Source organism: Callorhinus ursinus, unplaced genomic scaffold, assembly GCF_003265705.2.
Source record: "Callorhinus ursinus isolate GAN/ISIS: 27379988/994484 unplaced genomic scaffold, GSC_fseal_2.0 scaffold3, whole genome shotgun sequence".
In the NCBI taxonomy this organism is placed as follows: Eukaryota; Metazoa; Chordata; class Mammalia; order Carnivora; family Otariidae; genus Callorhinus; species Callorhinus ursinus.
Window position 1 is genome coordinate 23788167 of NW_027397065.1, and position 16349 is coordinate 23804515.

The window sequence follows — 16349 nt, forward strand, 5'->3', positions numbered from 1 at the left end:
CAGATTAATAGTTGTTTTAAGAGCTGAGAGAGAATAGCTAGGATTAGATCCACATGAGATTTTGCTGCTTCCTAAAGGAAGAGATGGATCTTGCCATGTGAAGGAGAAGATGAGCTTTCAGGAAGAGTGAATATTCAGGAAACTGAAAGAACAAGAATGGTTCTGGAATTTATTTAGCTGGGTAGAGGATGGCAAAACATGAAGCTGGAAGGATAGATAGAGGATAGATGATCTGAGACAAATAGGTCTTAGAAAGAAATTTGGATTTTTCTTCAAATGTAAAGGAAAGGCAGTGTAGGGTTTCATGCAAGAGAATTGTACTTTCTTTTGCTACTTTAAGGGCAGTGGGTTGGAGAAGAGCATGAATAGAAGAGAGGACACCAATTTGCAGGTGTTCTAATAGTCTAAACCAGAGATAGTCATAACCTCCAAAAGGATTGGCAGTGGAGATGGAAAGAAGTGGGTGGATTTGGATGGAGAATCAGAAAGACTTCCTGATGGATTGTTGGGGAAGGGTGACAGTTTCAAAGGAACAGAGACCTTTTTAGGAAGAGAGGGAATATTTATTAGTGGTATTAGGATGTTGGGAGTGGGATAAAGCCGGGTTTTTGTAAAAGCTAGAAGATAAATGGAAAGTCCTGATAAGAAGTATAAGGAGTTTTCTAATAATAGAGCAGGAGTTTTTGAGGGTATGGGATTCTCTAGAGAGTATCCTGGGTCAGATTAGGAAATACTGAGGGCATTATAGGATTGATAATTGGGGTCATGATATATACCTTGGAAGGGTTGGACTTCCCACAGTGACTACAGTAAACAGGGCTCTTAGGCAGGATGAGATGTGCCTTTCTGGAAGGAGGAAGGCAAGCCAACTTAGTTGTGTCATCTTTAATGTTGGCTTCCAAGAAGGCTTCTCTCCTGGGCTGCAAAGACTCTTACATAGAATTTCAAAAATTTTTTGCTACAAAGAACTTAGAATATTTATTTTTTGAAGATAGGTAATGAAACACTGGTTCCTCTCATTTTTTTTTTCTTTTTTTGGTAGCCTTAACATTCTGTACATGCTATAGAATGTTTTCCCAATGTTGTGTTTTTTAGAGGGATATATAAATATATATATAAAATATAAATATAAAATGAAAAAGACAAAGCTATAAGAGTTATTAGGACATTTAGTTTGTTTTTAATCCATATTGTATAGTTTTGTTTTTCACTGTTTTCATCTTGGTTAAATTTTATATTTTAATTAATTCATTTTTAGAAGATTTTATTTATTTATTTGAGAGAGAGAATGAGTGGGGTGGGGGTGGTACAGGGGGATGGAGAAGCAGGCTCCCAGCCGAGCAGGGAGCCTGATGTGGGGGCTCTATCCCAGGACCTGGGGATCATGACCTGAACCTAAGGCAGATGCTTAATGACTGAGCCACCCAGGTGCCCCTAAATTTTATATTTTAATGGAAGAGATACATCAGTTTTAAATTGCTTTGTGGTATCTAGAGCATATTAGTAGTTAGATTTTTGAATTTGAAAGTAAATATGATGAATTCATAGGCCACATTTTATTCAGTGTTCATAATAGCTTTTCATAGCTACAAATGGCCTTTCTCCCTAAACAAATGTCCTCGAAGGTTAACTTTCAAAAAAATGTATGTTAGTGTATCAAAAACCAGATTATCCAGTTAGACCCTGGTGAGTTCTGACTATGACTAAGAATTTGCTTCTTTTATGCTATTATTTTGGTTTAGGTGCTTATTCAGTTTTAATTTAGGATTATATTGGAACATTAACAATGAAGAATAATTCTGTTCATTCATAGATCAAAAGTAATAGCATAAAAAATTACTCCAATCTTCAGTAAATATCTGAAATCATACCTTGTCTATTTTTTAATCTTTAACGTGGATCTTACTTGACCATGATAAATCTCCAACAATTGTTTCTGAATAGAATTTTGAAGACCTATAGTGAAGAGTATTCCTCAGTTACTTTTTTTAGTATCTAGAAACTAGAATGTCTAATAACAAATGACTTGTTTTTCTAGCAGTATTCATATGCCCACTTGTCCCAAACCCACCATTACATGTTTCTGCTTTAAAGAAATGTGCTGGAAAACCCATTGAGAGCTAATGGTATTTACTAAGAAATGAGAATAGACAGGAATCCAGAGATTACCAGTATTTAAGACATAAGCAGCAAAGAGAAGCAGGTACAAAGATTGAGAAGGATTTTTAGGAAGAGGAGAAGACAAGTTGGTATGTTGGCATATGAGAAGCCATGCAAACCAAAAAAGAAGAGTTTCAGGAAGAAGTGAGTCAGCAGGATCAGATCAAATGCTAAGAATAAAGATGGTTAAATTTCTGTAGCATTTTGACCATTAGGAAATGGTGACCTTACTGAGGCAGTAGCATGGTATAGGCAGAAGCATTATATCAATGTATTGACAAACAGACAAGAAGTGGTAAAATGATGACTGCAAATGTGGACTCTCAAAGAGCTTAATCCCTTTCATAGAATACTGCATAATCTCTGATTACTAATTTTTAAAGTATTTGTACTTGAAGACATTAAATATGAACCATTCATAGCTCGTTGTACAATTGCCAGAAACCTGGCATGTTTATATTCATGTCATAATTTGTATAAAACTAAATACTTAATGTTCCTGAATACTTAAAGCACAGTAAAATGGAAACCTTTAATACAGATGCTAATTTTATTTCTTTATTTTTTAAAAAGTCTTGGCTACTTATGATTCAGCAGACGGAACAGCTTAGTAGAATAATGAAGACACATGCAGAGGACCTAAATTCTGGACCCTTACACAGGCTCACTATGATGATCAAAGACAAGCAGCAGGTGAAGAAAAGTTTTATAGGTGTTCATCAGCAAATAGAAGCAGAGATGATCAAGGTCAGTCTTTCTACTCTGGAATTTTGTTAATGTGATTTTTAAATTCACTGAAATATTTTATCTTGTTTGACTTTAAAAATTGTTCATCATTTTATGATGAGAAATAGGTTTTGGTGTCTCTAATAAGTAATATTTTATTCTTATTGAATATAAAACACAATTGATTATAAGATGTACTGTTACTTTATGTACTCCTCTGAAAGAAAAAGAATGCTGCCAATTAAACTATGATACAGTGCTTTCTTATCACTTAGAATTTTTATTTTTTACTTATTGAAATAGCTCTTTTAGATTTTATTATTTTTATTTTTACTATGCATATAAAAAAATATAGACAAAGTAAATTAAGATATTTTTAAATTTTCTTTACAGTGAGAGTTTGTCCCTTCCGGATAACTTTTTGTAATGAAAAACAGTGTTTTTCATTACAAAAATTTTGAATGTACAAAAGAAGAGAGAATAATAAAACAAACTCCTATTGACTGATCCACCCACATAGTCAAGATTTTTTTTTTTTAAATCTATACTCACCTACCTTTTCTAATACACTGGATCATTTTAAAGAAAATTCCAGGTATCATTTTATCCATAAATATTTTAGTATATTTAGAAATAAATACTCTTTTGAAAAAACTTAACCATATTATCATTAACCCACCTAAAAATAACAGTAATTCCTTAGGGTTATTAAATATCCTGATTGTGCTCAAATGATTGTCATTTAAATGTTTTTTACAGTTGGTTCATTTGAATCATGACCTAAATGTGGCTCACACATTACATTTGAATAATTTTCTTTTAATCTGTAGGTACCTCCCCCCAACCTTTTTAAAATGCCATTTATTTGTGGAAGAAACTGGGTAATTTACTCTATGGAATTGAATTTGTTTAATTTTTGATTTTATTGTTATCATCTTTTGATGTGATTTCACATACTCCTTTATCCTTTAATTTTCCTGTAAACTGCTTGATAAAATTCTGGCTATTTTCGGGGGGCAAGAATATATCATAGATACTGGTATAGACTTCCTGTTTTCTTCATATTTGAGCTATCTAATGTCTTCTTGTTTATCTTTTGTGCTGTTAAACTTGACTAATAGGTTCTAGTGCTGCCAGACTGATCAACCTATTGATAAAGTTTCCCTTCAGCCATTCACCAGTAGTTTTAGAAAGAACTGATGTTTGCTGCTTAGATCCATTATTTTAGTAGGGGTTATAAAATGGCAGCATTTTACTTCTATCATTCCTAATGTGATTGTTAACTGTAATTTTTCAATAAAAAGTTTTCTTACATCAACTATTTGGCTACCCTGAGGTATAGTTCATAAACAACAAACAGGATAAATGCTTGCTTTTTATAATTAATTAACCAGTTTGGAGAACAATGAATTGGTTCTTTAGCAACTTCAAAAGTTAAGAATTCCAGTTTCCAGTCTGGCATGTAAGAAGTTTGGACGTTGTCACACCATCCTAATAAAGAGTTAAAATTTGAATACATTGAAAAATCAACAGCTCTTCTTAGATCCTTAAGAGAAGTGAGGTGACAGAGCCATTGGCTCCCCCTAAAATTGGAGAGACAGACAAGTGAATACAGAGAATCACAATTTACCAGAGCAAAAACCTCTTTGGGAAGCAGTGCTGTGTATAGGAACACCTGAACTGTAACTGACAAGTTCTGGATGCTCAGTGTGGACAATTTTGACTGTTAAAAACTCCAGGAGGAGTCACTTATTGAGAGGCCTCCGCACTTCAGTGAGTTTTACATCCCAGACCTCTACCAGGTTTTCACAGTGAATATTGGAAAAAAATTTCACGCTCCAGCAGGGGGAGGGGAAAAGGAACCATTTTGATATATGTCAAAGCATTCTGTCCTTAATAAAGTCTGCTCTCAGGAGAAACTGTTTACCCTTAACCTAAGTAATCTGGGGGGAGGAAAATTCATAACTCCTGCTCACTCTGAGTGGGGAGTGGGCTACTCAGCTGGATAGCACATGTGAAGTTCATAGCCAGAGGCACAGACTTAGTAAAAGACTGAGACCTAAACATAGGGTATAAAATGCTTCCCCTTTTCTGACAGCTTCTCACCATATTAGTAGAGGCCTATTTAATCAGTTTCTTTTACCTGGTACATCCTGCCTAGCAATCAAGAAAAAATAACAAGGGATAGCAAAAGGCAAAAATACACAATTGGAAGAGAGAGAACAAGCATCAGACCCAGACACAGTAAGAATGTTGGAATTATCAGACCAGGAATTTATAACAACTATGTATAATATGCTAAGGGCTCCAATGGGTAAAGTAAAAAGCATGAAAGAACAGATGGGTAATGTAAGCATAAAGATGGAAATCCTAAGAAAGAAACAAAAGGCATTCTAGCATTCTAGAGAGCAAAAATACTGTAACAGAAGTGAAGAATGACTTTGATGGGCTTAATAAGAGAATGGGCACAATTAAGGAAAGAATCTCTGAAAATCATTAGAAATCTACAAAACTGAAAAGCAGAGAATAAGGACTGATTAAAAAAAATGGAACAGAATTAACCAAGAACCGTGGGGGTAATTACAAAAGGTGTAACATATGTATAATGGGAATACCTGAAGGAGAAGAAAGAAAGGAACAGAAGAGATATTTGAAATGATAATGACTGTGAATTTCCCTAAATTAATGTCAGACACCAAACAGCAGATCCAGGAAGTTCAGAGAACATCAAGCAGAATAAATGACCAAAAAACTACCTTTAGGCATATCAATTTCACACTACAAATAATCAAAAATAAAGAAAAAAATCCTGAAAGAAGCCTGAGTAAAAAAGCACCTTACCTATAGAAGAACAAATATAAGAATTACATCTGACTTCTCCTCGGAATTAAGTAGGCAAGAAGGAAGTCAAATGAAATATTTAAGTGTTAAGAGAAAAAAACCCACAATCCTAGAATTCTATACCTTGTGAAATTATCCTTCAAAAGTGAAATAAAGACTTTCTTAGACAAATGAAAATTGAGGAAACCTGTAGCCAGTGGATTGAGAAGGAAAATGATATAGGTCAGAAACTCAGAACTATGTAAAGAAAGAGCATTAGGGAGGGGCGCCTGGGTGGCTCAGTTGGTTAAGTGGCTGCCTTTGGCTCAGGTCATGATCCCAGGGTCCTGGGATCGAGCTCCACATAGGGCTTCCTGCTCAGTGGGGAGGCTGCTTCTCCCTCTCCCTCTGCCTGCTGCTCCCCCTTCTTGTGCTTTCTCTCTCTCTGACAAGTAAATAAAATCTTAAAAAAATAAAAGACCATTAGGGAAAGAATGTGAAGATAAAATAAAAACTTATTTTTCTCATTCTTGATCTAACGGGTAACAGTTTATTGAAAATAGTAATAGCAACAATAAAATTCAGTTATGTACAGTCATGTATCTTGGGTGTGTATGTGTGTATACATACATATATAAGTTTATATATGCTTATATATAAGTGAAATGAATGACAGCAATGATATACGGGATAGAAAAGAGGTATTACGATTATATTGTTATTGTAAGGTACTCATACTACCTGTGAAGTGGTATAGTGTTCTTTGAAAATAGACTTGCATTAGTTATAAATACATATTGCGAACTCCAGGGCACCTACTAAAAAAAAGTTAAAAAAGAAATATAACTGATATATAAGAAATGAGAGAGAATGGAATTGTATAAAATATCAAAACCATAGAAAAATAATGGAAGGCAAAAATGGGAATAAATAACAAAGGTAACAAATAGGAAGCTAACAAATATGATTGCCATTAACCCAGGTATTTAGATAAGTTCTTTGAAAGTTAGTGGCCTAATGAGTCAATTAAAGGACAGAGATTGTCAGAGTGGATTTACAAACAAGACCCAACTATATGTTGTCTACAAGAAACCCATTTTAAATATTAAGACACATACAGATTGATAGTAAATGGATGGAGAAAGATATGTTATGCTAACCCTAATCAAAGGAAAGTAGGATTGGCTATATTAGTTTCAAACAGAGCAGTCTTCAAAGCAAGGAAACTTATTGGGGATAAAGTAGGGAATTAATGATAAAGGGGTTAGTTCTCCAAGAAGACATAACAATCCCTAACTTGTATATGCCCAACAACATAAGTTCAAAATACTGAAGGAGCTGTAAAAACTGATAAAATTGCAAGAAGAAATGGATGAATACTCCATTACAGTTGGAGACTTAACACCCCCCCATCAGAAATGAACAAACCCAGCAGGCAGAAAATCAGTAAGGACATAGGTGAGCTTAATAGTACCATTAATCAATTAGATACAGTGAACATTTACAGACTGTTTCATTGAATAACAGCAGAATCATATTCTTCTAAAGCTTACATGGAGGATTCAACAGATAGACCACATTCTAGACCATAAATCATACCTTAATAAATTTAGAAGAATAGAAATCTTTCAGTGTCTGCTCTGAGACCACAATGGAATTAAAATAGAAATTAGTAATTGAAAGATAGCTGGATTATAGTGTACTTCTGTTTTCAACTTTTTGAGAAAACTCCATACTGTTTTCCAGAGTAGCGGCAGCAATTTGCATTCCATCCAACAGTGTAAGAGGGTTCCTCTTTCTCTGCATCCTCGCCAGCATCTGTTGTTTCCTGTGTTACTTTTAGTGATTGTGACTGGTGGAGGTGATACCTCATTGTAGTTTTGGTTTTCATTTCCCTGATGATGAGTGATGTTGAGCATCTTTTCATATGTCTGTTGGCCATCTAAATGTCTTCTTTGGAAAAGATTAAACAAAATACTTCTAAATGGCACATGGATCAAAGAAGAAATCTCAAGAGAAATTAAAAAATATTTTGAACTAAATGAAAATGAAAATAAAACCCATCAAAATTTGTAGGTTGCAAAAGCAGTGCTTAGATGAAAATTTATAGCATGAATGTATGTTAGGAAAGAAAAAAGATCTAAAATCAATCCTCTAAACTTCTACCTTAGGGCATTAGAAAAAAAAGAAAGAGCAAATTGAATCCAAAATAAGCAGAAGAAAACAAATGATACAAACTAAAGTGGAAATTAGTTAAAGTGAAAACATAAAACCAATAGGAAAATCAACAAAACCAAAAGCTGGTTCTTTGAAAATATCAGTAAAATCATTAAGTTTGTAGCCAGGTTAACTAATAAAAACAATGTGGGTACAAATTACTAATATCAGGAGTGAAAGAGGGGACATCAACTACATAGTCCATATTAAAAGGGTAATGAAGGAATACTGTGAACAACTCTATGCCCACAAATTTGATTTCATACAAGAAATTTGGCAGTTCTGTGGAAGACACAGTCTGCTTAAAACTCACACAAGAAGAGATAGACGATTTGAATAGGCATATATCTATTAAAGTTATTGAATCAGTAACTAATAACCTTCCAAAACAGAAAGAACTAGGCTCAGATAGTGAATTTTATCAAATATTTAAGGAAAGAATCATACCAATTCTCTACGATCTCTTTCAGAAAAAGAAACTGAGGGGGCGCCTGGGTGGCTCAGTTGGTTAAGCGACTGCCTTCGACTCAGGTCATGATCCCGGAGTCCCAGAATTGAGTCCCACATCAGGCTCCCTTCTCAGCAAGGAGCCTGCTTCTCCCTCTGACCCTCCCCCCTCTCATGTACTCTCTCTCTCTCATTCTCGCTCTCTCAAATAAATAAATAAATCTTTAAAAAAAAAAAAAAAGAAACTGAGGGATACTTCCTAACTAATCCAAGAGACCACCATTACCAAACCAGACAAAGATATTAGAAGAAAAGAAAACTACAGTATCTCTCATGAGCATAGATGCAAAAATCCGCTGGTACAACATTTGAAAATCAGTTAATGCAGTCCATCACATGAACAGATTGAAAAAGAAAAATCCCATGAGCATGCAAATAGATGCAGAAAAATCACTTGACATGCAGAAAAATCACTTGACAAAATTTTACAAAATCAGTACACATTCATGATAAAAACTCTAAGTAAACTAGGAAAAGAGGAAACCTTCCTCAACTTGGTAAAGAATATCTACAGAAAACGTACAGCTAACATCATAAGTAATGGTAAGAAACTTGAAACTTTCCCAGTAAGATCAGAAGCAAGTCAAGGATGTTTCCTCTTACTGTTGCTTGTTAACATCATACTGGAAGCCTTAGCCAATGCAATAAGACAAGAAAAAGAAATATATACAGACTGGGAACAATGAAATAAATCTCTTTGTTTACAGATGACATGACTGTTTATGTAGAAAATCCAAGAAAATCAACAAAAAAACTGGGAATTAGTAAGTGATTATAGCAAGGTTACAGGATATGATGTTACCATACAAAAGTCAGTGACTCCTATACATCAACAATAAACAAGTGGAATATGAAGTTAAAAGCACAATACCATTTTCATTAGCACCTTCAAAAATGAAATACTTAGGTATAAATCTAACAACATATATACAAGATCTATAGGAGAACAACTGAATTCCAATGAGAGAATTCATAGAAGAAATAATTGGGAGACATATCCCATGATTGTTGATGAGAAGACTCAATATTATCAAGATGTCAGTTGTTCCCAGCTTGCTCTTTAGATTTAACACAATCCCAATCAAAGTCCCCAATAAGTTATTTTGTGGATATTGAAAAACTGATTCTAAAGTTTATATGAAGAGGCAAAAGCCCCAGACTTGTCAACAGAATATTGAATATGGAATATTATTTAATGCTCAAAGAAATGAGCTCTCAAGCCACAAAAAGACCCAGAGGAAACTTACATGCATATTACTAAGTGAAAGAAGCCAATCTAAAAATTTACATACTACATGATTCTAACTATATGATATTCTGGATAATACAAACTATGGAGACAGTAGAAAGATCAGTGGTTGCCAGGGGTTAAGGGAGTAATTTAAAATTTGTTCTTTTTTTTTTTTTGACAGGTTACAAAGACAGAATTAGAGAAATTAAAATCCAGCTATAGACAGTTAATAAAAGAAATGAATTCTGCCAAAGAGAAATATAAAGAAGCTTTAGCTAAAGGTATGGAAAAGTTATGGAAAATTATTTTAGTGATTTTTATTCTCATCATTTGAAGGTTGTCTTTATGAGTAGCAGAATGATTCCACTTAGACCAATTCACATTTTAAAAATATCAAAATATGCCAAAATAGACTAATTGTCACACTATTTAATACGTCTTTTTATTTTTTGTTCTTTTAAAATGATGTAAAATATTTTTGAGTAGTTCATACTAAATGGAATTACATTGCACTGGTAATAGAATGCAAAGAATGTTTAAAATTTTCTCTCCAGCATCAGATTTACTTATTTAATACTGAATACTGAATAAGAAAAATAGGGTTGTGTTTGTTTAGACACCTTTTTTAGTCCTCTTTTTACCTGTGGTATTTAAAAGCCACTAAAAGACAAGGTTATTTTATAGCATTATTTTGCTTTCATAGCTTAATTTTCTGTGCCTATATTGTCCTAACATTTTCATAAATGGAAGTAAATAGAAAGAGAAACATTATTTATATTTTAAACAAGTGTTTATGGTTATGAGTTTTTAAATGTGAGTAAACAGTCTTCATATTTAAATTTTTTTAATTGTATAAGTTGGAGGTTTTAAAAAAAAATTCTTCCTGTCTAAATATAAGCTTTATTTAGCAGCTCCGTCTTCTTTTTCTCAACATATTTTCTCTTGGTCTTCTACTTGTTGTGTATATATTCTTATTTTCCTGAGGTAAATGAAATAAATAGCTCTATATTTGAATATATCTTGTACAATGAAAATACTATGTTTTTGTTGTTAATCCCAGTAGACTAAAAGAGATCCTGATTTGGATGCATTTCTCCCTCCTTCCCTTTCTTACTTCTTTCCTTTGTCTCCCCCCTCTTCCTCCTCTGGCTGCTCTCTGCTTGCTTCCTCCCTTTCCTTCTCTCTATCCTTCCCTTTTCTCTTGCTTTCTCTCTGCTCCCCATTTTCCTGCCAACACTTTGTTTCCCTCTGTTCCTGTCCCCACCCCTTACACATTTACCTCATGTTTCTGCTTTTTGCAGTGTTTCTACTACTTTTTTTAGGGAAGATGAAGCTGTGTTTAAAGTTTTCTTATTTCTGCTTTTTTTTCATGTACCTCAACCAGTATTTTGAGATCATGATCTCTTTATTAATATAAACATATCTTTTAAAATACTTTTGTAATTCAATTATCTTAAATTATTTAAGTGGTAAAACAAAAAAATGGCATTGTATAAAGATCATATATATATATATACATACACACATACTTTGGAGTCAGATAGTATTGGATGTGAGTTCCAACACTCTATTTCATAGATCTAATTTTAATTCCTTTATTATTTTAAAGAGAGCTTTAGATAATCGAGAAATATTTACTGAGCATTTGCTATCTTTAAGTTATTGAAATTCAAGAAGTATTTCCTAGGCATTCAAGGAGCTTACCCATTTCTAGTTGATATTCTTATTTATGAACTGCAAGTCTTAACCTCTTTCAAAATTCAGTTTATGTACAAGCGGTCCCTTGCTTAAAGAGTAGTTTAGAAGTAGTTTTGCATGTTAAGCATTACTACTTAATCTGTCAAAATAGTTAATTTTTATAAAGTCTGTTATTTAATGCATGGGTAGCAGTCTCAAATTATTGCCCTGTATTAAAAATATCCCTATTTAAATTCACCCAGAGCAAGTGATGACTTAATCCAACTGTATTGTAATTCAGGTATGCTAAGTATTTCACTCTAGGTCTGTATCTGTTGGAGAATGATTAGTTAAAAAAAAAAGAAATAGATATTTACTCCCTAGTCTTTGATATCCATTTTTTAGTGATATAGTTTATTTTGCTTTAATAAATGAAATCTAATTCTGATGTAATAAAATTTTAAATAGTTCTTGTACATAGTGCTTATATTATCAAATATTTTTCACAGATAATAGTTCTTTATTTTTTTTTATTACTTTTAATCTAGATAAAATACCATTTAGTGTTGTATTAATAGTATTGGAAGGCAGCTAGAAAATTTGAAGATTCTAGTTTTTTTTTTTTTTAAGATTTTATTTATTTATTTGACAGAGAGAGACATAGCTGGAGAGGGTACACAACAGGGGGAGTGGGAGAGGGAGAAGTAGGCTTCCTACAGAGCAGGGAGCCCAATGTGGGGCTTGATGTGGGGCTCGACGTGGGGCTCGATGTGGGGCTCGATCCCAGGAGCCTGGGATCATGACCCGAGCCGAAGGCAGACGCTTAACAACTGAGCCACCCAGGCGCCCCTGAAGATTGTAGTTTTAATTGGTCCCAAGAAGTGTTATTATTTGGCTGAATCTCATGAATTTATTTACATTTCTCCTTCTAAAAGGAGAATTAGTGATAATATTTTCCTATTTTCAAAAATTTGATTGGTGTCATTAAGTCAGTTTATAACCTATAGAGTACGTATTTTTAAAATAAGTTCTTATATGATTGTGTTCAATACTTGACACATGTAAATTTATCTTTTTATAATCAAAACTATCATGTTTTGTGAAAAAGTATAAAATTGTATTTTTGAACACTTTGTTTCTGTTATCAAACCACTTTTTATGTTTAATGTGGAAATAGGGTTTCTATTGTGAAGTAATTTACTCTGTAAGGATAGTAAAATTTCCAACATTTGCAGACTTTATGTCAGAACCTTAGTTCATCTGTATAGGCCAGACCAGGGTAGTTCTGGCATGGTCTCTAGGGATTGCTGGGCACTGACAGTGAATACCCTGGCTGTGGTTCTAGCAACCATGGATATTAGAAGTTCTTAAGACCCAAGTCTGACATACAGCTTCCAGTTAGAGAAGACAAGGCTTTAGGGGAGATAAGGCTTTGCGGGGAAACAAGGCCTGAAAATAATTCCTGTAGCAAGGGTTAAATTCTGGATTTGAGAATGGGTTGGGAGTTAAAGACTCAGTTACTGCAACTGGAGGTTTAGCACTTACAGCCGATCAAGAGGAGGGCTGGGTTAATGCTTAAATTCCAAATTCCTGACCCCTGCTGTGTGGATTACACAAAATACTTTAAATTTTGAATATTAAAGTTTTTATCCAAAGGAACATTAGTTTATGTTGTCTAATGTAAAATATAACAGTAATTTGCAACATGAATGTAGCATTTTAATTAATTTTTTGGTAATATATCTTAAGTATTAAACTTGTTTTGCTCTGTGCTGAGCTGAGAAAGCAAATATTTGTCTTAAATTGACTTGGACTAATTTGAACATTAATCTATTGATTATTATTTATAACATGTAAACTGTGAACAACCAAAATAATTTTAGTTAGCCCTATTCAACTGAGGTTAATAATTCAGAGTGTTTCTTGATAGCAGCATAGAATAATGAGTTCTTGAATATAAAATACACAGGTTTTACTTTTCTATTGCAGATTAAGTTCTGAATATACAAGTTGGTTGAATACCTGTTTAGGTTTAGCCATAAAACAATTTTGTGAATCTATAAAGCTTGTATCTGAACTAAGGTTTTGACATAATGCCTATAAATGTTGGCAAAATTTTCTATCACATTTATCCATATAAAAAGTAAATGACCTCACAAAGGAACTCCTGCACGATCATGTTGTCTATGAATAAAGAAAGTTTAACTTTCCCTTTCCAATCTGGATAGCTTTTTCTTGCCTAATTGCCCTAGCTAGAACCTCCAGTATAATGTTGAATAGAGGTAGAAAGAGCAAAGATAATTGTCTTGTTCCTGAACTTAGGGGAAAAGTAAAAATTAAGTATTAAATTAGCTATAGTTTCAAAGTTTTTATCAGGTTGAAGTTCCTTTCTATTCCTGTTTTAGAGTAGATGTTGGATTTTGTCAAATGCTTTCTTTATATCTATTGAGATAAATATTTTTTCTTCTTTTTGTTTGATATGAATTACTTTGATTGATTTTCACGTTTTAAGTATTATACCATCTTACATTCTTGGGATAAACTCCTTGGTTGTGATGCACTATCATTTTTTTATATTGTTGAATATGGTTGACTACGTTTTTTTTTCATAATTTTTATCTATATCTTTGTTTCTTGTATTTTTATCTCATTTTATTTTAAAGATAATGCTATTCTGTAGATGGTTTCTTCCTGTTCAACAAGAAAGATTTTTGTTCAACTGGTAATATTTCTTAAATATTGGTAGAATTCACTTGTGAGGCATCTGGGTTTGTTTGTTTTTATTTTTTACTTTTTGGCAAAGATTTTTAAACTATAAACTCAAGTTTTTGAATTGATGTAAACTCTTTAGTTTATCTTTTTCTTTTTGAGTTTTAATGGGTTGTATCCTTCAGGGAAATGTCCATTTCACCTAAGTTGTTGAATTTTTTGCTATTAAATCGTTTATAATATTTCCTTATTCACCTTTTTAATTTGTAAAATCTGTGGTGACTTTCTCTTTCCCATTCTTTTTCTTTTTTTTGACATTTTCTTCCATTTATTTTTTTAAAAATTTTTTATTGTTATGTTAATCACCATACATTACATCATTAGTTCTTGATGTAGTGTTCCATGATTCATTGTTTCTCTTTCCCATTCTTGATACCTGTATTTTAATGTCTTTTCTCTTTGTTTCTAATCATCCTGGCTAGAGGTTTATCAATTTTATTAATTTTCTCAAAGATCAGCTTTTGGCTTTATTGTTTTTTTCCCTATTTTTCTGCTTTCTATTTAATTGGCTTATGCTCTAATCTTTATTATTTCTTTCCTTCTGCTTGTTTTAGGCTTAGTTTCCACCATTAAAAAAAAGTAAATGTTCTTAATATGGAAGCTAAAATAATTGATTTGAGAACTGTTATTTTTCTACAGGAATTTTGTGTTATAAATTTCCCTAAGTACTGTTTTAGCCACATTCCAAAAATTTTCATACACCATCTTCATTTTCATTCAATTAAAAATACTTTCTAATTTCCCTTTTGTTTTTCCTTTGATCTATAGGTTATTTAAAAGTGTGTGGGTTAGTTTTTTAAACTTCTGGCATTTTTCTAGAGATAGTTATATTTTTTATTTGTAATTTAATTCCATTTTGATCTGAGGATATTTATGACTTCATTTCTTTAAATTTATGTGTATATGTTATTTGGCCCACAGTATGGTCTGTTTTGATAAATGTTTCATATGCACCTGATAAGAATGTGTATTCTCCTGCTTTTGGTTGGAGTGGTCTATACTGTCAGCTTTTGGTCCAGTAAGCTAATTGTGTTTTTTGATTTTTTTATGTTCTTACTGATTTTTCTGTTTACTTGTTATATTAATGATTGAGTGAGGGCAAATGAAATCTCCCACTGTAGTTGTGGATTAATCTATTTCTTTTTGTATTTGTCAATATTTTTCTTCATGTATTTTGAAAATCTGTTACTAGGTGAATAGCAGTTATGATTATTATATCCCTTGATGACTTGACCCCTTTATCATTATAAAATGACCTTTATTATCCCTGGTAGTATTCTTTGTTGTGTTATCTATTCTACCTGATTTTAATATAGCCATTCCAGCATTACTTTGATTAGTGTTTACATGGTATATCTTTTTTTTTTCATTCTTTAATGTTTTAGTCTTTATTTTTGAATTACATTTCTTGTAATCACCATATAGTTAGGTCATGCTTTTTTATCTTGTTAACCTCTACCTTTTAATGGAGATAATTAGACTATATTTAATGTGACTTTTGATAATGTTAGGTTTAAATCTGTCATCTTGCAGTTTGTTTTCTCTTTGTTCCACGTATTCTTTATTCTCCTTTTCATTTTATCTGCCTTCTTTTGGATGAATTGAAACATTTTCTTAAGATTCCTTTTTATCCCTTTTGTTGTCTTACTACCTATAACTTTTTGTTTTGTTATATTATCTTTAATTTACCATAGTTTATCTTCAGGTGCTATTATAATGCTTTGCTTTTTTAAAAATTTTTTATTGTTATGTTAATCACCATATATTACATCATTAGTTTTTGATGTAGTGTTCCATGATTCATTGTTTGTGCATAACACCCAGTGCTCCATGCAGAACGTGCCCTCTTTAATACCCATCACCAGGCTAACCCATCCCCCCACCCTCCTCCCCTCTAGAACCCTCAGTTTGTTTTTCAGAGTCCATCATCTCTCATGGTTCGTCTCCCCCTCTGACTTACTCCCCTTCATTCTTCTCCTCCTGCTATCTTCTTCGTTTTCTTTTTTCTTAACATATGTTGTATAATGCTTTGCTTTTAACATGAGACTCTTACAATGGTATAGTCTTCTGGTCTGTGTGCTATTATTGCAATATATTTTACTTTTGCATATGTTTGTAAAGTCCACCCTACCTTGTTAATATTTTTGTGTTTGTTTAGTCAGTTATTTTTAAAATTACAATAGAACATCTCATATATTTATCTATGTAGCTGTCTTTTCTAGCATTTTGTATTCCATCTGGT

At 32.7% G+C, this 16349-nt stretch overlaps 1 protein-coding gene across 6 annotated transcripts in view; it reads left to right on the forward strand.

Annotated features, from left to right (window-relative positions):
- Positions 1 to 16349, forward strand: part of FER (FER tyrosine kinase) — a 457408-nt gene that overhangs the window by 90665 nt on the left and 350394 nt on the right. For 5 of the 6 annotated variants that reach the window (XM_073888931.1, XM_025866872.2, XM_073888926.1 and 2 more), the window contains 2 exons: positions 2734 to 2907; positions 9843 to 9942. In XM_073888931.1, coding sequence (XP_073745032.1) covers positions 2734 to 2907; positions 9843 to 9942 — 274 coding nt within the window. Of the gene's footprint in view, positions 1 to 2733; positions 2908 to 9842; positions 9943 to 16349 lie in introns of those variants that run through there. The other variant, XM_073888939.1, reaches the window with a different exon arrangement.